General features: G+C 40.1%; 1 protein-coding gene across 7 annotated transcripts in view; it reads right to left on the minus strand.

The window, feature by feature from the left end:
- ATXN7 (ataxin 7) overlaps positions 1–22,403 on the minus strand; it is a 65,186-nt gene that overhangs the window by 34,493 nt on the left and 8,290 nt on the right. For 6 of the 7 annotated variants that reach the window (XM_086845915.1, XM_086845918.1, XM_086845919.1 and 3 more), the window contains exon 3: positions 21,828–21,896. In XM_086845915.1, coding sequence (XP_086702041.1) covers positions 21,828–21,896 — 69 coding nt within the window. Of the gene's footprint in view, positions 1–21,827; positions 21,897–22,088; positions 22,366–22,403 lie in introns of those variants that run through there. The other variant, XM_086845921.1, reaches the window with a different exon arrangement.

Consider the following 22,403-nt stretch of genomic DNA (forward strand, 5'->3'; position numbering starts at 1 on the left):
AGACATCTAACTTGGCTGAAACAGATCACAGCTACCCTCACCTAAGTCACAGGCACCTTTTCACAACTGAGGTTACATCAAATAAACAAATAATCTGGTTTGCACTTCTTTAAATAGCAACTCTTGCTTATTGATTTATATAACATTTATTGAAAAAAGCATGAAAACCTGTGGCATACCCAACTACTGCAAGCAAGGCAAAATTGAGGGGAGGAAAAAATCAGATAGGAATAATAAACTTCTATTTTTCAATATCTACTTTTAGTGATGTAATATTAAGCTATGTAAGAAAACAAGTATAAGCTTAAATGTGATTGCTAGTATTTCATGCAGGAGTATTCTCTTTGGGTATGCCTGTGTATCCAAGTTTATACATGGGAACTAATACTCCACGGTCACTTTCACCCAATACACTGGGATGAATGGGACAGTAACAGCATGCCCTGCCTGATATTTACATGGTTGATAGCCCACTGAGAGGCTTCTCCCGTGTGATGCTGAGGCAACTGTAAATCCACACCCTGGAACCTGTTCCCATAGCTGTACCTTTTGAACTGGGCTGGATTCTCTGACTTTACACCAGCTTGTTCTGAATGCAGGGGGGAATCATTAACAGGAGAGAAGAATTGCAAGATAAAGCACTCCTTCACACCAGTCAGAGACACCACATCCATGTACCATCACGCTAAGAAACCTTCTATGAATATTTGCTGGCAATACAGAACTGCAATTTTAAATGGTAACTGAGACAAATTGAGAGAAATTGACGTAAACAAAAGTATTCTCCTAGTTCAGTTTGAGGGTCTCAAGAAATCTGAATAATTTACAAAGGTCCTTTACACAGTGAAACACCTTCAGTTTTAAAATCAACTCCAAGTGACAGAAAGCAAAGACAGAACACAGCAGGAAATACACAAACTCACAAAGTGACCATTCTAAGAATGAAACCACTTGACACAGAGAAAAAGGATTTGCTGCACACACAAATTCACAACCTGATTTCAAATGAAGTCATGCACAAGACTCCAGCCAGATCACACAAATCAATGTAAAAGATCTTGTACCCCACAGTGGTCTCCTACAGCTCCAATATCAGAACAACATCTCAACATAACCAGCGAAGGAGTAGCAAAGGTTAAAAGCCTAAATGCAATTTAACAATGGCTTTGAAACTCTGAGCAGTGTGACCCAACCAAGATCATTTAAGGCAACTATAAGTGACCTGAGCCCACCCTTCCCAATCTAGGAGCCTCATTCTTAGGCAGGTAAGCTCTCACATCTTTATAGTGTGCCTCACTGTCATTAGCTGAGCAGGGCAAGAGCAGGTTTCAGGGAAATCTTACTTCTCTGTGTTCCAACAGGACAAACACCTATGTGGCACCGTTAGAGAGTGACAAATTAGCCCATGAAAATTTTAGAGAACAACATACAGAACAGTTTAACGAAACTTACACAGAAAGTAACAGGAGTAGGTTATGGATGCCTTATTTTTCTGTCCCATGTCAGCCATTTAGGAAAGCTCACATATATCATGCAGTTGTTATTCTAACATTTAATACTTTATACTTGGTCCACTTCATGACATGCACATTCTCTATTTAGAAGTCTAATGAAGTTTCTAGTGTTTCATCTCAATGAGTGTCATCTCAATGCACTGTTACTCTGGGTTTGAAGATTACTTTTTGAAATACTTCACTATGTAAAGCCTGTGCCTCTTAAGGAAGAGCCTGGCAACCGTGATTCATATGTTCCTCTTTCAAAGCTGGGCTCATTTAACTCTCTCCATCTGGGAATATTTTTCAAGGTCAAACTAAAAATTTAAATCAAGACCTCAAACCTTCCATGTATTTTTCCATAAATACAGTATTCATTGTATCAACATACAGATACTATTATAAGAGCTGTTAGTTACATTAATTCTATTAACACCAGAAAGAAAAACAACTTCATTTGCCTCCATAATAGGAAGCCTCTGGACACTGTCATCTCCAGAATTCACTTCTTTCAAACATAACTGAGTTTTTTTTAAAATAACTTCAAATTATGCATTACTGCACTCTTTACTAAGACCAGAACAATCCCATGCTATACACAACTCTGACATAACTGCATCAGTTGTTGAGCATGTAATAAGGAAAATGCTTCTTGCTTGGAAAAGGTCAATGTAGCATCATTTTCTAACAACAAAAGAAAAAGCAATAATGGATAATTTGGCATACTGTACATAAAGTAAAATAGAGCACAGCATGCCTCATCTGGAAAATTTTCTTGCACTGATCTGCCATCTCTTCTTCTCTGAAACACATTGTGGAAACACACAAATGATTCAATAATTTTTTTGTCTTTCCAGCATTCTCTTTCAGGACAGCTACACTAAAGAAGCACATGCTCATTAGAAGTGTGCTCAAGTACTCTCAATCTCTCGATTCTATTACTTAATATCATACAGAACACATAAAACAGGCTAAAACTACCACAGGTAGAGAACAGGACAGCAGCTTGCATTTATTTAGCCACTAGATTTCAGTGACTACCAGTGCTACGTACTTTAAATGGATTTTTCTTTTTTAACTCCCCAAATAAATCAAATTTCCTACAAACCTTGTTGCCTCTTTTCAGACAGGGGCCATTGCACAGTCCATCTATCCTAGTATCTAATAAGACAACATCTCTTCTAGAAATGAAATTAAATATCAACAAAAAGTGAGGACAGCAAATGCTGGAGGAAAAGAGTAAAGGCAGCCTGTGTGCAGAGACCAGAACATCAGTTTCCTATGTGCCAGAAGTCTGCTTACTGCAATTCAGAGGAGAGTGAAAACTGAATCAGAGGAAGAGAAAGCAAAACTACTGAGAGGTGAAAGGGCAAAGAACAAACTATCAAGGTTATGACAAAAGAAAAGAAAACTTGATCAAAAAAAGCAAAAGGAGTATGTAAAAGCTCCGCAGAAATATTTTTAAGCCAGAACATTGCTAATGCTTGTTCTCCCCTACCCATTCTCAGCATAAACATCTGCTTATTAAGATTGGTTTTTAAAGTCCACGCCTGATTTATAACAAAGATGTACACACTACTCACCACTAAGCGTAATTTTACAATGGACATTGTAGGCTGATGCCTGATGTGAACAGTAAAAAGTTTTGGCTACAAAGATTCCACAGAACAGCATAACATACCTTCAGCACTACACTAACCTGGTTATACTTCCAGAATAATTTTAATCACCACAGTTAATATTAGATGCATTAAAATCACAATGCCCTACACTATTAAATTTATACTGACAGCCCGGCTATAACTCTATTATCTATCTCTATTATAATCCCTCAAACACAGAATTTAATTTTTTTTAGTGAAGTCTGATCCAAATCCACCTTAAGTAAATGTACTAACTTTTATCAATTTACTAGTTTTTCCATTAAGACATCAGGGAACTGTTTCAGAAGTACTATATAAGGAAATTGTAAATAGATCCCATTATTTTGAAATGTTGCCAAAATCTGGATTGTTTGAACTATTTATTTCATGGACCAAGTAAGTTTAAGTTATGTCCATCAACAGCTATCTTGAATACACTTGCTCTGTACTAGCTGGGTTTTGTCTGTTCTCATTAGAAGGTAATTAGTCTTGATCATACTAAGGTAAAAAATATGTGAGTACACCTTGTTTTAATTTACCTGGCAGATCTCTTTTTTTACAGGCACACTTTTAGCAGAACTTTTATTTAAGAGAACTCTCCACTAACATCTGAAAAATTTTTGAAAAGGGGAGAAAACACCACAGTTGTGATAACAAAGTAGCTGACATCTTGGAGGAAAAGAAATTTTGTGACAACTCTCATAATTTGCTTGTAACACCTCTCTCAGGTACTGTCAGATCCTGATAAAGCAATAAAAATATTGCTATTGTTTTGCCCTTTATGGCTGTGGTGAACATGTCATTTGTCATCTGAAAGCAGACAAAACCTCCCAAATGACTATTTTTAAGAGCTTGTGATCTGAGGGAGAGGCACAAAGAAGGAGAAGGAAGGTGCCTAACCAGCACTGAGGACCACATGAAACAGACTGTACCAAAACCAGGCCAGTGTCAGAAAGCTCAGCTCTGTTACCACCAGACTTGCAGTCAGCCCCAAAAAACTAAACTTCTCACAAGAAATCTGCACAGCAGGAAAGTCCTGCTGAATATATTGCTGATGTTAATTGTCAATACCAAGTAAGTGTCAGGCAGAAGGAGAATCTTGGCTGCCAACTGAGGCAGCTACAAACAGCACTGCAATGTATCTTAACTAACCTGGTTATCTTAAGTAAAGATCCCATTTATTTAAAGTAATATATGCCCTTATTTTAACTGATATGAATGTTTTATGAAAAAAATTAAGTGATCGAAATTAGGTCCTCAAAGCTTCCCTTTTATACACAGACACTTCACTTTCTGCAACTAAACAATTTTTTTCTAAACAATATCTTCCAAACTATTTTAGAGAAACACTCAAGTGCTTATCATTCATGAACAGATGTGTTTTTGTATACTTATCAATGCTGACATAAAATTAAACTACTGCACTTTTTTTACCATATACCATGCAAGATGATGACAAAAGAAGAATATTTCTGAACAGATATTAAGAACAAAATAACTATACCCATACAGAAATTAGAGTGCTCTGGTTTACACAAGTTTTGAACCAAAGGAAGAGATTCTAATAAAACATACATACTTGAGGGTTTTCTGCAAAATTTCAAGTAATTAACACTTAGGTATTAATAGAACACAAGTATTTTATGAACCATATGTGCAGGCCTAACGAATTTATGCCTGCAAAGAACATACACATAATTAAACAAACAAAACATAAAATGATCAAATCCATACTCAGAAACACTGTTTTCAAAAAATGTCTCCCATAAGGTTTATGTTCATGTTGCCTCAGATACAAAACAGCCTTTTAATACAAAATAAAACAAACCAAATGCACATTCCCATATCTGAGCTGTTTCATTTAGGTTCAGAGGGGAAGCACTGCTGAAGTATTTTCTTCAAGGTAACCCATTTTCAAAATTCCTTGCCAACTCTGCTCTGTACATTAAATAACTTACATTTCCTGCACATACAGCTTTGCAAGTCCAGCTCCTTGAGGGGACATTTGAAAGGCAGAGCTCTCCCTGGGTTCTGAGCATAAGTGCGTGAACTTTGTTTCACTGAGTAGTTGCTGATTGATCAGCTGAAGGAAGGAACAGCTGAAGACTTGATTAACTGTTTTGACTGTGTTTTCCACTTCAGCAAATACAGCAATTACCCAGCATTTTATTGAATACTCAAACCTCAAAGTTTTGGCTCAGAGAATTGACTTTTCATTTCAAGGCCAAAAAACCCCACAGTCTGGTTTAACTAGACACAGGAGCTGCATTACGAGATTTGATCACTGTCATAAATCTCTACTAGTGCTGGAACACTCAGTTCATCTCTAAAAGGGGAGTCCTCTCTATTCAGTCTCCTTTCAAAACTCGTGACAGTCTGTCTTTCCAAAGCTACAGCTCTGTAGATTTTACTCTGCTTTTCCCAAATTCAAGACAGATTGCCCTGGTGAAGGGACAAAGGATGACATACCTCTTTTCCATAGGTTCAGCTGTGCTGCATTCCCAAAACCCCATCCCCTGCACCATCCCCCGGAGCTACACTTCAGCACAAAGGTTTGCTGCAGGCAGCAACACTCCTCTGTGCACACACAGGTGGCAAATCCAAACAGCCATCCTTGTGCAAGGCTACAGGCACAGCAATTCCCCCAGAGCCCTTCCTCCCTCTCTCTGCCAGGATGCAGAATGAAACACTAAATTTTAGTTCTCTAAAATTTAACAGTTCTGGAAAATGTCTGTATCATACCCAAGGATAAAAACTGAGCAGCAGATACCAAAGAGAAGTGTGTCATGTACACGTGCACCTGCAGCCTAGGGCACAGCTGGGAATTCTAATTTTAGGCTCCCAAGATTTCAATGTTCCTTTAATTACATATAAAGCATATTAAAGTAGACATCTAAGTATTTAGTTAAATTCCTTGCATATGAATTCATCTACACACAGTTTTTTTGAAAATCTAACACAAAATGCATGTCAAATTCTTCATTCAAACTATTAAACAGGTTTTCTAAGTTTATTGTACAGAATAATAAATCATTTCAGTGAATAAGCTTACAGAAGATTGACTGTAGAAAGACTGATTAATAAATTTCTCAATGAAACACAAGTAGCATATTTTAATCTGCTGAAAAGCTTTATAAGTCTCCCTACTCACATCGTATCCTGTTAAATCAATTTTTCATCAGCAATTTGAATGAAGTCAGTCATCTGCAAAAACCATTCCCATTTACTTTTTAATGAGTTTTCAGATCTAAAGATATTTTTAATTTCTCCAACCAATTTGTATATTACACAAATGTTGAACACGTAATTTGTCATGTAAGATATCTTCATTCAAAGTCATGCATTATTTTTAGTTGGCATGATCTCATCATGCCACTGCTGTAATTTGGGAAAGCCAAAAAAATATTATTTATGTTTTTCTGTAAAAAAAAAACAAACAACAACCAACCAATTCCAAAATAGCTTATGGAACCCTCAATAATTAATTGAGTTTTGCAATTATGACACAAAAATGAAACTGAATTCTGGGAATAAAAACCCTATAATTTGCACAGTAAAATTAAAATCTGGACTAAGCTAATATGAAAGTTTACACAGAAACACTTCAATTATTATGCAGAAAAGGGGGAGAAAAGTTCTGGATAAGCCACTAGTCAAACACAGCCTCAATTAAACTGAAATAAATCACCCACAGAATATTCTAAAATGTATCTTAAGTCACAAAGCCTGAAGCACACTACAATTATGAATTGTTCTAACATCAACAGGTTTGGTATTTTTCTCCTGTTTCACACACAGCACTCCGTGTACTCTACAGCAGCTGTACTTCTGGAGTAGGAAAAAGGAAGTTTGTTTTATTTAAACCTAAACTCACAGTTTACATAAAACTGCTCGTCGCAGCAGAAGTATTTTGATACGACGTGACTGCAAACGGTGAACATGTTCCAGGCTTCTCAGCCTCTCCCATCTCCTACCTAGACATGTTTTTTTAAGGGAAAACAAACCTGGCATCTGTGTGGCATTTTTGCCCCTCTCCTGTGTGACTGTCATATCCAGCCATGTGACTGGGTGCTGGCTGTAACTCAGTGACTGATGGAGACAAGCAGTAACAGCCACTTCGATTTACACATTTTCTTACTAATAGGAACTGGAAGAACACAGTGTGCCCACGACTACATCTTTTGTGATAGGAGAACACCCCAAAATTTAGCAATAATAAAGTGCACCTTTTTCCCTGCTACCTGGGACATGCACAGTGCTCATCTTTTCACCTCGTCCCTGCTGGCCACAGCCCCAAATCTCACGTGACAGCAGCATGGTGTTAATTCTTTAATTTGTGCAAAGAACACTGGCCACTTTTTACATCATGCACCTCTTACCTGAGAGAGCAAATCAACCACATTCAGCACATTCAAAAAATAGTAAGAAAAAACATAAGTAAGGAAAACAATACACAGGACCTGTCAACTGAATTATGTATCAATATTTTCTTTTATTAGGCAAGCCAACTACCTAAAGCCACCCCACCCCTGCCACTCCCATTCTCCATGCACTGGAACATCCACCTCAAAAATAAGACTGTTTCAATCATGCCTCATATAGCCATAAGGAAACTGATGCCTGTTGATTTTCACATACCAGCTTACACTTCCTCACTCCTCTCAATTTGGCAGGCACTATTAGTTTTTCCATTAAAATTTACTTCCTTTGCTTTGCAGATTTACTGGGACTTGATTTGATACAATAAAAAAAATAATGTAAGTTGCACAGCAACAGGCTTATAAATGTGGTATAGCAAAAAAACCCCAACAGCACTGTGATAGTTAAAAAGATCAAAAGATAAAGTGGAAAATAAAACAGTGGTTTTGTTATTATAGTGCAGTAAAAGGACTAACCTACTTGTTATGTATTTGAACACACATGTAGTTACACAAAGTATTTTGAACTTGGCTACTGCATACCTTTAGACAAAGAAATATGACAAAATATGATATATAAACGATGAAATATTTCAATTATCTAGCTGAGGAACAGGCAAACCTGAGTCCTTACTTCTTACAGTTGATATATTCCAGCACATACAGAGCTACTGTCATCAGAGCTTTCCTTCCAAGAGGGACCCCACCTGTTCAGAAGGGTTAGGCTTTAAACCCGTGCTAGCTGTCCTCTGACACACAGTTATATGAATTAAATAGGTAAGCAGGGAAGAAAAATCAGGCTACCCATTCACAGAATAAGGTCAGTAATTTTACTGCTGGTTATTTGTGATACAGCACAAACACAGTTCAGCCTAAAATAAATCTTTCTGGAAGTGAATTTTTTTGTTGTTATGGAATTTTGAATCCTTCTAAAGAAGAAATTTAGGTTTTGCCTTTGCATGTCACCTCCTCTTTAGAATAAACCCTACCCCTATTCCAAGATGTATTTCTTCGCTGTTTATGAGGAGAGGTTTGCCTTATTTTTAGAGCCTGGCTTCACAAAATCTTCCAAAATTCCATCTCCAAACATTACACATAAAATACATGATATGTGTTTGCTACAGAGGAAAAAAAAAAAGAAATTAAAAAAATTACTTTGAAAATACTGGGTGAACAAATCTGCATCAGGTATTATTCTTCCTTATCTGGCACTACCTCCCCATTACTGGAATCACCCATTTTACTCTTCAACCCAAGAAATGCGTTGGGAAGAACTGCAACTTCTGATATTTTTAAATTAAGATGTATTAAAAATTAAGATCATTTAGATCATATTATACATGCAGAAGATCTGAAAGGACTGAACTGTTTTAAAGTAGTTTTTCTGCTCTTTCATGGTCTGGGACTCTTTAACATAACCAGAACACCAGCCCACTTGTGATATACACAGAAGATAACACCTTCAGCAGAACAAAATGAAAGGAAAGGAGAAAATTTGCTCAGAGTACTTAATGTTTTGATTTGGTTGATTTGGGCCAACTCACATTTTTGACAGATACTTCTAAAACTACTTCCCTCCTCTGGTCTCTCTGCAGATAAGAGCACTCATCACACTTGGGAAGAAGGTATTGGATATTTATGAATGGACCTAAACACACAGTGGAAAGTGAAAAAAAAACTTTTCTCTCTTTCTTAGGCCAGCTAGGGCACAAAATGCTCTACTCTAAGGAAAAAGCACTGAAATAGGCACCAGCTTTAAGTTTTAGACATCTCACGTCAAAAAGGACATAAAACCAATAAACCTGATAATATAAGCAGCTCAACAAAGTCATCTTCATGCAGGTACAAGATTAGACATATTCAGAGCACAACTGTGCAATGAGACACAGGCAAGTGGTGTCCTGCTACCCCAGGAAACCCCCAGACCTCAAGTGGTGGTCCTGATGCATTGTGTAACAAGATGAAATCTATTTCCAAAGGGGAACTCACAGAAGACATATGGGGTCAGAATTAACAAACAGGCACAACAAAGAACACAGTGTTGGTATTTCAAAAACACACAGGACACTTCAGAGCACCAGTCAACTGCCTTTGGATGACTCAGGTTGAAAACAGTAAGATTAAATAGACAACAGAAAACTGAAAGGTAAACAGAATCCTTTGATACTTTAACAAATTTGTAGAGTTTACCACCCTCCAGTACACTGAAAAAACCCCAGAACATCCACCTTTCTAAAGCAGATAAAAGATAACTACTGCAAACATATCCAGGATAACGAAAACTACTGTTTACAACAGAAGCAGATCCTCTGCCAGGCACAGCAGTTGCACACTCATGACTTTCAGGACCTAGGCTGGGACCTTCAGCTCAAACTGACTGGGAGACTAAGGCAATCTCTCCTGGTGCCTATCCAGGGTAGGCAGGAAGCCAAAGCTGCTGCTGCCAAACTTGTTGATCCAGTCCTCCCAGTGCTGGCCCACAATGCACTGCTTTGTGTTTGGAGATTGCTCAGAAGCTTTTGCTTCCAGCCACAGTGTGGAACACTTGGGGAAAAATGCCAAAGGAGTCCAGGAAAGGATATTGCCAGGCCACCACAACAGTAGGGACACCCCAAATGCTCCCGTGAGTCAGTGACATCACCCTGAGGCACTGCCATGACGAACACCCTCACGCTTCCTGCCAGACCTCACTCACAACACTTCTCACACCAGTGCAGGAAAAGTCTTGGAGGGATTAAATTATAAATAAAACTGCTGATGCTGCACCTTACCATCACGTCTTCCTACTTCACAGTGAAGAACACCACGTACCCAGGCTGTGATTTTTGCCTTTTCCTGGGACAGGGACCTTTCTTCACATTGTTGTTGTTATCCATGAGAATTCTGGATAGCATCAGCAGGAGGACAGAGAATTGCACTGTTGCACAGAGAACCCCTTTTGCATCCCAAGCAGTTGTAAACAAGCCTCAGATGAGACATGTTGACAGTACACTGAAGATTTTACTCCTGTGCTCTACTCAGAGGATAAAAATAGTATTCTTATCTCCAAGGCTATCAAGCTAACACTTCAGATCATTAAATTCAGGCCACAAAAACAAAAAAAAAGAAATTTACAAGTTTTATTCCAGCAAATGACATAGTAGTCTGTGCCCCTACATTTCAGGCCACAAGGTAGGAGTCAGGCAGAACCAAAAGGAAACTGCCCAAACAAGGACTGATGCATTCAGGACTTCTCCAAATACCCCATGGAAATAGTGGTGCTGAAACAGCCAGGCACAGTCAGCTGTTAAAGCAGGTTCTACAGAAGAAATATCAGACAAGGAGAAGGCTCTGTCCAGCCTAGATACAAACCATAATCAAACCATATCAGGTACAGCTCAGACATCAATATTTCCCCTGAAATCTCACAACACAACTTGGTAGTAAAGTCTTTCCTCAATCACTTGGCCACAAAAAGCCCCAACTCTGTATTTAGGACAAAAATGATAAGCACATATTACACTGTCTTTGGTAGGTAACACAGATATATTGAATTTGGCTCAAAACTTCTCCTCTACAAATTACAAACTATAATGTGGAACAAAAGCTTCTTAACAAGCACGATTTCTAGACAGTTGATTTGTGTAACACAACTTCACAGAAATGAAAAACAAAATTGCTTTTGGGAATTCATCTTTAAGCACTTTTATGAAGTAAATGCTGCCTATCAGGAAATCAATTTAGGCCCCTGCTCTCAAATACTTTCATTTAGTACCAGTGAGAGCAGGACAACTGCCATCTCTCCTAGCCGAGCAGAACAGACACATTGAAACACGGCGTCTATGTTTTAAAAAACAAATTCTGTGAACATCTGTGTTGGTTTTGCACAGGCTGGTTTTTGGTAGTGGGGGGCCAGAGAGGTGGTTTCTGTGAGAAGCTGCTGGAAGCTTCCACCACATCCAGCAGAGCCAATCTCTGAGGGCTCTGAACATGGACATGCTGCTGGCCATGGCTGGGACAATTACAGAGGTTGGTAATGCTCTGCGATAGCAGATTTAAGAAGAAAATCACAACAAAGTGGGACACAGTTTTTCTATCCAGAGAAGAGGAGGAGGTGAGAACATGTGAGGGAAACAACCTGGAGATGCCAAGCTCTGTGGAGAAAGGGGGAGGAGGTGATCTGGGAGCTGAGGCTCCTCTGCAGGCTGTGCTGATGACCACGGTGAAGCAGCTGGGCCCCTGCAGCCCCTGGGGATCCGGGGGGGATGCAGGGATCCAGGGGGGGATACAGGGATCCAGGGGGGGAATGCAGGGATCCAGGGGGGGAATGCAGGGATCCAGGGGGGATACAGGGATCCAGGGGGGATACAGGGATCCAAGGGGGGATACAGGGATCCAGGGGGGGGGAATGCAGGGATCCAGGGGGGGATGCAGGGATCCAGGGGGGGGAATGCAGGGATCCAGGGGGGGATGCAGGGATCCAGGGGGGGGAATGCAGGGATCCAGGGGGGATGCAGGGATCCAGGCGGGGGGGGGGGGGGATGCAGGGATCCAGGGGGGGATGTAAAGATCCAGGGGGGGATGCAGGGATCCAGGGGGGGGATGCAGGGATCCAGGGGGGGGAGATGCAGGGATCCGGGGTGGGGGGGGATACAGGGATCCAGGGGAGAATTCAGGGATCCAAGGGGGGATGCAGGGATCCACCCACAGCCCATGGAGGAGGTGCCCAGAGCAGGTGGATGCCTGGAGGAGGCTGTGATCCCATGGGAGACCTGGAGGAAAGAGGGGGGCCCTTGTTCCAGGCTGGAGCAGCCTGTCCTTGGAGGGCTGCACCCCATGGAAGAGTGACCCATGGCACAGCAGTTTTGGGGGGACTGTCTGCCCGTGGGGGGAATTCATGTTGCAGCAGGTGCCCTAGGACTGCTGCTCCTGAGAGTGGAGCCACGCTGGAGAAGTTCACAGAGAACTGTCTCCTGTGGGAGAGACCCCACGGCCTCACAGGGGAAGGACTCCTCTCCCTGAGCAGCAGAAGAAAACCTCAGGTGATGAACTGATCCAAAAATCCCCCACACCCTGTGTCTCCCCAGGGGTTGGGGGAAGAAAAAGTGTTTTAAGGGCTTATTTTACCTCTCATTATTCTCCTCTGACTTTGTTAGTAATAAATTCACTTTGTACCTCTTAGCTGAGCCTGTTTTGCCCCTGCAGTGTTTTCTCCTGGTCTTTATCTCAACTCATGAAGCCTTCATTAAATTTTTCTCTCCTCTGCCCAGCTGTGACAGGTGAGGGTGAGTGAGCGACTGTCATGGGTGCCTGGCATTTGGCCAGTGTCAAACCATGACAATATCCTAAATCTCAAAACTATATTCCTTATAAACCAAAGCCTAACAAAGCCTTCTAGTTCTCAGAGGCAAGTTAAACTCCTTTAATATACTTCTAGAGTCATTCTAATTGAGCAGGAATGAGATATATGATTTTAACATTTCCTGGGAAGAGTAGAAAAATTATTTGGAAAATGTATTATTTTCAAAAGTGCTTTCCAAATTATTTTACATGGCTGTCTCAATAATCCAACACCCACACTGTCTGACTATTGGGAACACTTTCTATTCCTTTGACATATCCATCAAAAATACTGCCAGTTAACCCAAATCTCTGCAGCATTTGAGGCTTCTGGATATTCCACACAACTATAGATTTGTTCTGAAGGGATAAAAGGAGTATTTGCTATGGAACACGTTTATGTATACTGTATAAATGATGCTTCTTTCTCCTTCTGGCATCATCTGAAACAGCACTCCAGTAAGAGATAAAGATAAATGATACTGTAAGTCTTGTCCAGCAGGGTAACAAAAATTCAAACTGTATTTTCTCCAGTTCACAAAGTTACTGGGAACTACCTCAGGAATGCTAGAAAACTCCCAGTTTCTATTACTTGGCCTCCTGACATAACTAATTATGAAAATGGAATTAAAAAAAAAACTAACTAATAATAATAACTAGTTCTTACTTGTTCAGTTTTCACAATACACTTACAACTGGTCATGTTATTCACCAACATGACATCTCTAACATTCAAAGATAACCAAGATACAGACGTGCAAAAATCAGATCAGATTCACTCTGAAAAGGTACATAATCAAGCACAGTCCAATGGATTCTAGATTTCCAGACCAAATAAATGATGGAAAATTAAGGTTCTCTTTTAAGCAGCCATCACCTTGCTTTGGAAACAACTTTACAGTTAGAATACAACTATTATTTCACAAGTGTTTCACTCAGCAGAGACAGAGGAGCTGATTAATCCAATGTTACTAGGAGGAAAAAAAAAGATTGTAGAACCACACCCTAGGTGTAAACTGATACAGATTTTCCTCTGTAGTTTCGCCTGAAACAATAGCCAGAGGGTGTAATTTAGGGTATAGACACCTTGACAAAGCCATGGCTATAGTATTTAGTGACTGACAATTAAATGTTTGCATAGTGAAGCACTTTTGGTGTCTGTCTGATGGTTAAGGTTGCAGTGAACACAGCTGTCTCCCCTCTCACCCACTGAGCCCCACAAGCTGGTCCTACATTCTCCTTCCAGTCACAAGAAAAACCCTGCTGACTTCAGTGGCTCACAACAAGACCCCACATCCCCAGGTAACACTTAATAAACCATCCCATTTTCCCACTCACAGCATCTACTATGCCACTTATGCAGTCAATGAACAAGACCATAGACTAAAAGTTAAATTTTTGAAGGGTAAAATACAACAGAATTTTATGTCCATGGAAAGCAAACATCCCATCTACTGTGTATTCATCATAGAACTTGATTTTCAGATTTAACTCATTAAAGCCTCCACACTTAAAATTAAGGCAAACTGCTATAGGACTTCCAGGCAACTGTATCAGTGAGAAAGCATCCAACCAACTTGCTTGCAAAGAAAACAATGAGCTCTAGATTTCAGAACCAAAGCAAAATGGACTTAACCTCAAAATTACTCCCTACAGGATTTTAGTCCTTCAGCTCTTTTGTACATATTTTTTCAGTGCCAGTTGAGAAAGCTGCATTTTCTGTTGCACTACAGACAGTCGATGAAGACTCAAGTCCTGCTTAGCAACAGAAGGAAGAGCAGATCAAGAACACTACATGTTTTCTGCCTATTATAATCCCCCCAGAAGAAAAACAAGGCATAACCAATTATCCCTTTCCCCTTATATTATCAATGAAGTTATCCACGGGCTATACCAAAGCTATCAGAAGTGGAGATCAGGGCAGGGGGAAGCTTGCAAATAATCAATCTTTCTCATTTGGAACTCACCACAAACCAGCTTATTTCACAGGGCTGATGGCCATGTGTACACACAAATTACTGAGTATTTGAGTATTTCTAATCTACCTGAGCCAATAACTCAGAATATTTGTTATTTCCAAACCTAACAATCATGACTCCAAGCAATGTGGGAGCAGCTGCGTGCACAGTTGACTTTGATGAAGTCACATCCTGTCATACCCTGCAGTATCTGGGGTTACCACGAGTGTCTGACTTGCCACAAGAATCAGTGTGAGAGCCACCAGCACCAGTCCTGGCTCACAGCTGCACACAGCCTGCACAAGCAGGGACAGCATTTGACTGTGCAAAGCCTTCTAGCAGTGGGAACACAGATTACAATAAATTTATTGCCTTCTATGACAACTGCTTTTATAATCATGCTACTTTGCTACATTAGACTTTGAATTCCCTTTGTCAGATTTTAACACTTGCTGCTAAAAAACTTGAAGTGTAAGTATAAAGCTCTATTCATCTCTGTGCTGTCACCTACATTGTAAGAACGCCCAAGAAATAACACTGAATATCATACGTATGGGGAACTTCCATTTCATTCATTACACAGGAAGAGAAACAATTTTCAAGCATCCTAGAGATTTTTTTAAATAGTTATTTATAAGTCAAATGTTACAATGATTTGTAAAAGATGAAATCTTTTCTGTTTTGTAAGAGACAAGAAATGACACCTATCCCCAGACAACCTGCAGCAGTTCCAGCCACAGGCTGGGCATGGCCAGGAGAGCTGTAAGAACTGGACACATTCACTTTTCTAGATCTGCTGCAATGGAAGAAATACCTTTTAAAACAGTTACCTTAGAGAGAGTAATCTGCATCCTCTTAACCCAATTTATTTAAAAGTATCCTTCACTCAGCCTTTTTGTCTTTCCTGCTCTACTTAGATGACAAAGTTACCTTGTATGAAAGTCACATTTATACATATTTATTGCATTGTTCTTCTCTCACTGAGTTTTTGTTGTTAAATATAGCACAGAAATGATACAGAAACCAATCTTTAACCAAGTATTATCAAGACATCACCTCTTCTGCAGAGGGATAACCTAGCTAATCATACATACCTCTTAAGAAGCATTAGATAAGAGTGAATTCCTGACTGTTACGTATGTGTACAGACAACTATTTCAAAAGGTTCTTATAAAAAAGAAAATATCCTGCCTCCTCACATATTATGCACAGATCAAGACAGTCTTGTGGCTGCAGTTCCAGCCAAAGTCCCCAAGGCCCTGCAATATCACACTAGAACTATGGTAATACCTAAAACCTGCAAAGTATCTTTAAAGCATATGAGATGACACAGTTCTAACTTGCAGTCTAACATCACAATATTCTATTTATAACACCTGACTCATCTCGCCAGAAATAATTAAATATTGTAAACAGAACTTAGATTTAAAGGAAAAAAATAACAAGAAAAAAAATTAGGGCAAATCACTGAATAGAATTTGACAAGTAACATCCTTTCAAACCGCATTTTTTCAAGCAATCTCATAAAACCTGCACAATTTTCCTGAACAGTTCAATACAATTTGAAGTGTCCCTGTAATTGTTTTATGATAACCACTCCACGAAACCTTAAAACAGTTTGTGTAAATAGCCAATTAAAATGCAATGAAATGAAGAAGAGATTTATCTGATTGCAGACTGTGAAGAGCTATGCAGAATGTCAAAAAAGGAGCAGGGCACTTTGTACTGCTACCTTAAAATATTTACTTCAATGTATTAAAAATTCTCACAAGTGTATTTGCAGGTAGTCAAGGACTACAGAGCCCTCTAAGCATCTCTCTGATATGATTTGACACAACAAAAAATCAACTCAACTAAGCACCTCCCAAGGCTGAACAAAAACAAATTTAAATTTGAAATAAGATGCTGTCTCTTACTTGTATTTACAATTTAATATTGGAACAGAAGTTTCACCATTGCTTTGATTATTTATGGAACCTGCTGCTGGGAAAATTCTAGACCTTGGGTCTATGTGATAAAGATGTTTCTAGTGAGCCTCCCAGGCCTGGATTTCACTGCTCAACCCTGCCTGGAGAGAGCTCAAGAAGAACAAGGGTTCATCACATGCCTCTTAGTACTGTCACAGCTCTGGTAACTTCCATTAATAGCAATTAATATAATCAAACCTCAAAGCTTCTGCTGAATGCCCTAGAGGTTCACAGAGCCTTTTTTTTATCCCCAAGACATATTAACTGTCAAAGACCCGAAGTTCAGCTGTTAGCAGGTGACATGATGCTGAAGAGTTTGCTCCCACCTGCTCTCCTGACTGATTCCTACTGTCACTAAGCTTTCCAGAGTGTCTTCTGAAGGTGCCTACCTAAAACTGACAATCTGCATTCCCACAGAAAATTCTTGCTTTATTAAGACAGTATAGTCTAAAAGCTGTAGGACTGGTACTGTGCTACATCACCCCACAGCAAACACCAATTCTGACCTATGACCTGTTACAGATGTTCTGTCCTCCTCCTCCACTTTGTTGCCAGTTAACTCTAAGCTATGGTGACAGTAAGAGTGAAGTGCTTGAAATAGACAGCGCCAAGGGATTCACCTCTCAAAGGATGCAACACACACAAAAATACCCAAACAAACTAAAAAGAGGGGCTGTACGTGTAACAAAGAATGAGGTGCTTAAGCTCTAGTAAATACACCAGTTTCAGCATGCACTGAATACACCAATAAATAGAAACACTCAATTTTAAATTGTCTCACCAAATCTCTTTTCTGCTCCCCATGCTTTTATACTCCCATCTGAGATGCTATAGTTTCCTTTTTTGTGATTTTTATGATTTTAAGTATTTCAAAATTATTTTATGAGTCAGTGCAAGAATGTAACACTTTTATCCCAACCACTTCAAAAGGACTGCACAAATTAATAAGTAATAATGTATGTAATGATGATGTACATGGGCTGTCTCTCTCGACTCTCCACTATAGATTTGGGGGTGGGGATGGCTTGGTTTTAGGTTTCCTATATTGGATTTTTTTTCCCCGTGTTTTTGTTTTATTTAAAGGAACATACATGACAACGCTTAGCAATTAAAAATTTACTGTGGGGAGAATCAAGAGTTCCTTGGGTGATGGGAGAGGGTTAGGCCCCCAACCCTAAACAACTAATAAACAACTTTGGTCCTCACTGTTTCTATCCACAGCTTCTCTACTCTTTCACAGAGCAAAATGAGCCAACCTATCATTAAATTTTGCAAGGTGCAACAGTTGCCTCTGTTGAAGCCTGTCAAAGTTACCACGCATGAACTCTACACTCACAGTTCTATTTAGAGATCCTCTTCGCAACAATGGGCTAGAAAAATTCTTAAAAGCAAACTAAATTCAGCACAAGTTAGCAAGGATCTCCTGAAAAACTGTTCCAAGCACTGATTATGAGGTTTGATATGAAGAATCTTTTTTTAAATCAGTGTCAGGTACTACAGACACATCAACCTCCTTTTAAGATTTACTGCACCTTCAAGATGAAGTGAGTGTCTGAAAACATTTTTGGCTGCATCCCATGGTACTTGCTCCCACTATCACACAAGTTTGGAAGATGCACTTCAACAAAACTTCATTTTAAAAGTTAGGAAAAATGCATGAAGAGGATGGGATTTTCTACCTTGCTGTTTTGGAATTCATCTACGTATTACAATGCAACATACTATGCTTGCTTCATTGCAGCACAAGTGAGGGGCAGGGGATTCACACCTTTAACTGGTTCACAAAGCAGTAAGTAATTAAGTGACTGCATGAGCCAAAAGATTCTGTCACATATTTGAATTACATATGAAAATAACTAATAAGCACAATTGCTTCTAACATGTTCTCACCTTGATAGGATTGCTCAGCAGAAGAAAGTTTCAGTGAACAAAGTCAAAGTAAAGTTTAAGGCTTATTTTAAAGTAAAATCTTCCCATCCCATTGGGTATCCCTCTCTCACTTCCATCTCCAGGAGATTTTCCATACCAAGAGCAAGTCAAGTCCATTGGGCCCCTACCTTAGTCCTGCAGCTCTGATTTCTACATCAAAGCGCAGTGTGGACTGTTACTGTCTCTAAAAGCAACATGTAGGAAAGTATCCAGTGAGTTTCTCACTTTGATGAAGGTCAGTGATGATCCCAGCAGGAATGATTTAATATTATGTATTAGTAGCACAGAAAGCAGTGAAAAAGAAACAGGGATGTATGAGACACAACCACTGGGAGTTAGGGAAACCCAAACTCAGATTCTAGTTCTTACTTCAGTGTGAGCTTGGTTACGATGAAGAGGAAAAAAACAAACATGTTTGAGACATGTTTCCTGGTCCCTGCATGGAACTAACATCATTGACAGGTATTAAGGACTCATCAAGCTTCACAACCATCTAAAATGCTGAGAGAGGAGCTACCTGATCAGCAAATAGAAAGTGCCACTGACAAAGGTGTCTAAAATCCAGCCTCTCTCCACTGCTTGCAAATATTGCCCTGGAATTACACAGTTACATCCTCCTTTATTCCTTTAAAAGAAATACCATGCATCATTCTTTGCCTTTAAAGCCTAACAAAAGGAAAAGCTGGCAATGTTAAACCTCTTTTCTAATACAATGTTACAACAAGAGGAACACTCACTCTTCCTTCAGGAGGCTCAGACTCAACTGCCTGCGAGGCTGAAATCCACTTCTTGCCACCAGGCATACTGAGGACGAGGCCATTCCCACCAGGAGATGCACAGAAACAGCATATGGGGAAAGAAACAACTACCACCCATACCCCAGTGGGGACACAGGCCAGTGGGAGCCTGACAATTGTTAAATAAAGAAAACGGTTCTTGGTTTTGAACCCGATTCTAATATGTGGGCTGTAAAGTCATGTTCCTTCTTTTGCTCCCTCTCCAGGCCATGAATATTTAATTCTTTTATGCAAACTGGAAGAGTTGCAATGCAAGGTTAAATTAGCCTAAATAACCTTGAAATCCTTTTGTGAAGTTGGGCCTCAGAGTCAACTCCCGATCTGTAGAGAAATAACTTTCTTACACAAGGAGTTCTGTTGTTACTTGTATTTAAAATACTGTGGAGTACCACGACAAAAGTGTTGAGGTTAAGTGGATTTAACAAAATTTATACTTTTGGTTCACCTTTCTCTGTTAAGAAACACGGTTTAGAAAGTCCAATTACTTTATAAATGTTTGTTCCTCAATTTTGAATGCAAAATTCTTCCTGGAGAAAGGAATAATTTACAATATTTTCCAAGTTTTATTTGATAACACATACATATGCTGGCATGTTTGCTGCTCCCCTAGTTCCTTAAGTTAATCTAAACTTAATTAATACTACTTTAGCTGTATTTTGCAGCAGGCCAAGCTCCCTGCAGATCAGCTACAGGTATATGCCAAGTCAGTGTCTCATTCATATGTCATAAAGCAACCAAAATAAATAGACTTCTGGAAGCCTGACAGGGCTACTAAGTTTCACTTTTAATTCTTAAAGTATTTTATGAACTTCCTGCAACTCATAACCCTACAAATCATTCACAGGGTTGGAGTCAGGGATGAAAAGCTGTGTCCCAGTGATCAGCCTGTGCAAAAAACAGTTCCATGATCTCTCTCCAGTGGGAAAAAAAAATAGGATAGATTATTCTTTACCCTGCCAGCTAATCTTTAGAATCTAGAAACCTTAGATGCTTGCATTTTAAAAGGTAGAAATAACAGCAAATGTTTAAAAATCCTTATTGGTAAAATCTTGACTAGGATAATGTGTATGTTTATTGCTGTAAATGCTTTTTAGCATTTGAATAATCTGTCTATTCTGAAAAATAAATTACATATCCAGAACAATGATTGGATTGGAACCTGGCAATGAAGAAATAAAGTAATTTTTCAAGTGTCTAAGAACTCACAGATAAACTTAAGAAGATGGTAAAACAGCACAAGTGAATCTGAACACTGCAACAAAGCTGTCTATTGCATCTTTCTTCCATGCCACTGATTACCGACCCCAAATTTTAGCAACATTAAGAATTCTACACAAAATAGCCATTTTGATTCAAACTCAATATGGATCACTGCTTCCCAATCCTGTTAGCCTGTGCCACCTTGCTTTAGGTTTCGTTTGCTGCTTGCAGCTCACAAGTGGGTAAGTGCTGAATCAGATCATCTCCTAAGGTCGCTGGCAAGTTCTGCTTCCCGTGTTGTAAACCATGTCTACAAACTCAACCTTCCATTTCTAACAACATCAAATGAATGACCTGGGTCTGACTGCTCTAGTATTTAAAACAGCTGGGCCTATTCTCTGGCACATGTCTCAGGCAATCGGAGAGAACCAAGAACCAACAATATTAAGAAAGGTTCTAAAACTTTCTCTGTTCTAAAACAATCATTAAACTAGAAAAACAAACAAACAAAAACTAACCTAATAAATCAGACTCATCGCTTCCTTTTTTCCAGTGCCTTTTAGAAAGTAAATAATAATCTATAGCTTTCATTCATCATCTGCTTACAACTTCAAGTAGCATTGTTACTCTTGCAAGAAACTAGGCCGTAATGGGCTTTTGCTAATCACAGGTGAAAGGTCATTCTCATTTAGCAGAGTACCAAGCAATAAACATAACACATTGACATGACAGAGGAAGGGACTGGTACTGAAATACTGACATGGATTATACCAAGAACAAAAAATATTGTGACTCAAGAGAAGATTTTATCAGCGTTGGTCACAGAGCTTCCTTAGGACTATTTATAGTCTAAAGAAAAAAAGAAAAGAACAACATATAGAAACACAGTAAAGACAGTCTATGCCCTAACTCATACTTTTCAAAACACATTAACAATTTAATAATAATGCTAATAACATCAGTCACTGACAAGCCACCAGTCCTAAATCCAAACTGATAGGAAACTTTGATCCTTTCTCTTTCCCATGCCTGACCCTCTGCTAAGTAGTTATGAGAAAGAAAACTTCTCCGTGCACTTTTCTTCAAGAATGAATTGCACTCACCTTCTCGGCAAAGTCGCATTGCTTCTCGGTTTCTTCCGTATTCCTTGAAACTTTCTTCTAATGCTGTTCCTAAAACGAAAAAAAGCCACAAGGTCTCAATCCACGGAAAAGCCGGAGGGTAGGAGCGACCCCGCGATGGTGACCCGTAGCCCATTTCCCCGTGGGCACACAGGGACACGACAGTAAACACAGGAGCGGAGGGAGCCCGCACTCCTGGGCCCGGGAGCGGGGGAGCCGCTGTCAGCGGCGGGGATGCCTCACCTGCGGCGGGAGTTCCCCGCCCCACGCCCAGCCTGAATCGAGGGCAGGAGGTGCCGGGCTCCGGGGACCGGCTCCTCGCTCCGTGTCCCGGATTACAGGAACTGGGGCAGGCGCTGCCCGCTCCGCGCCGCTCCCGAGCCCGGCCGGGGGGCGCGCACCGGACAACGAACTCGGCCGCGAATGCCGGGGGTGGGAACGGACCCAACCTCCCCGCCGGGCCCGGCACCCCGCCGTGCCGTGCCGTGCCGTGCCGGGGCACCCGCGGGGTGCGCTGGGGAGGAGCGGGGGGAGGGGGGTGGGGGTGGTGGTTGGCGG

The sequence above is a fragment of the Cyanistes caeruleus genome, chromosome 11 (assembly GCF_971803275.1).
Source record: "Cyanistes caeruleus chromosome 11, bCyaCae1.hap1.1, whole genome shotgun sequence".
NCBI lineage: Eukaryota > Metazoa > Chordata > Aves > Passeriformes > Paridae > Cyanistes > Cyanistes caeruleus.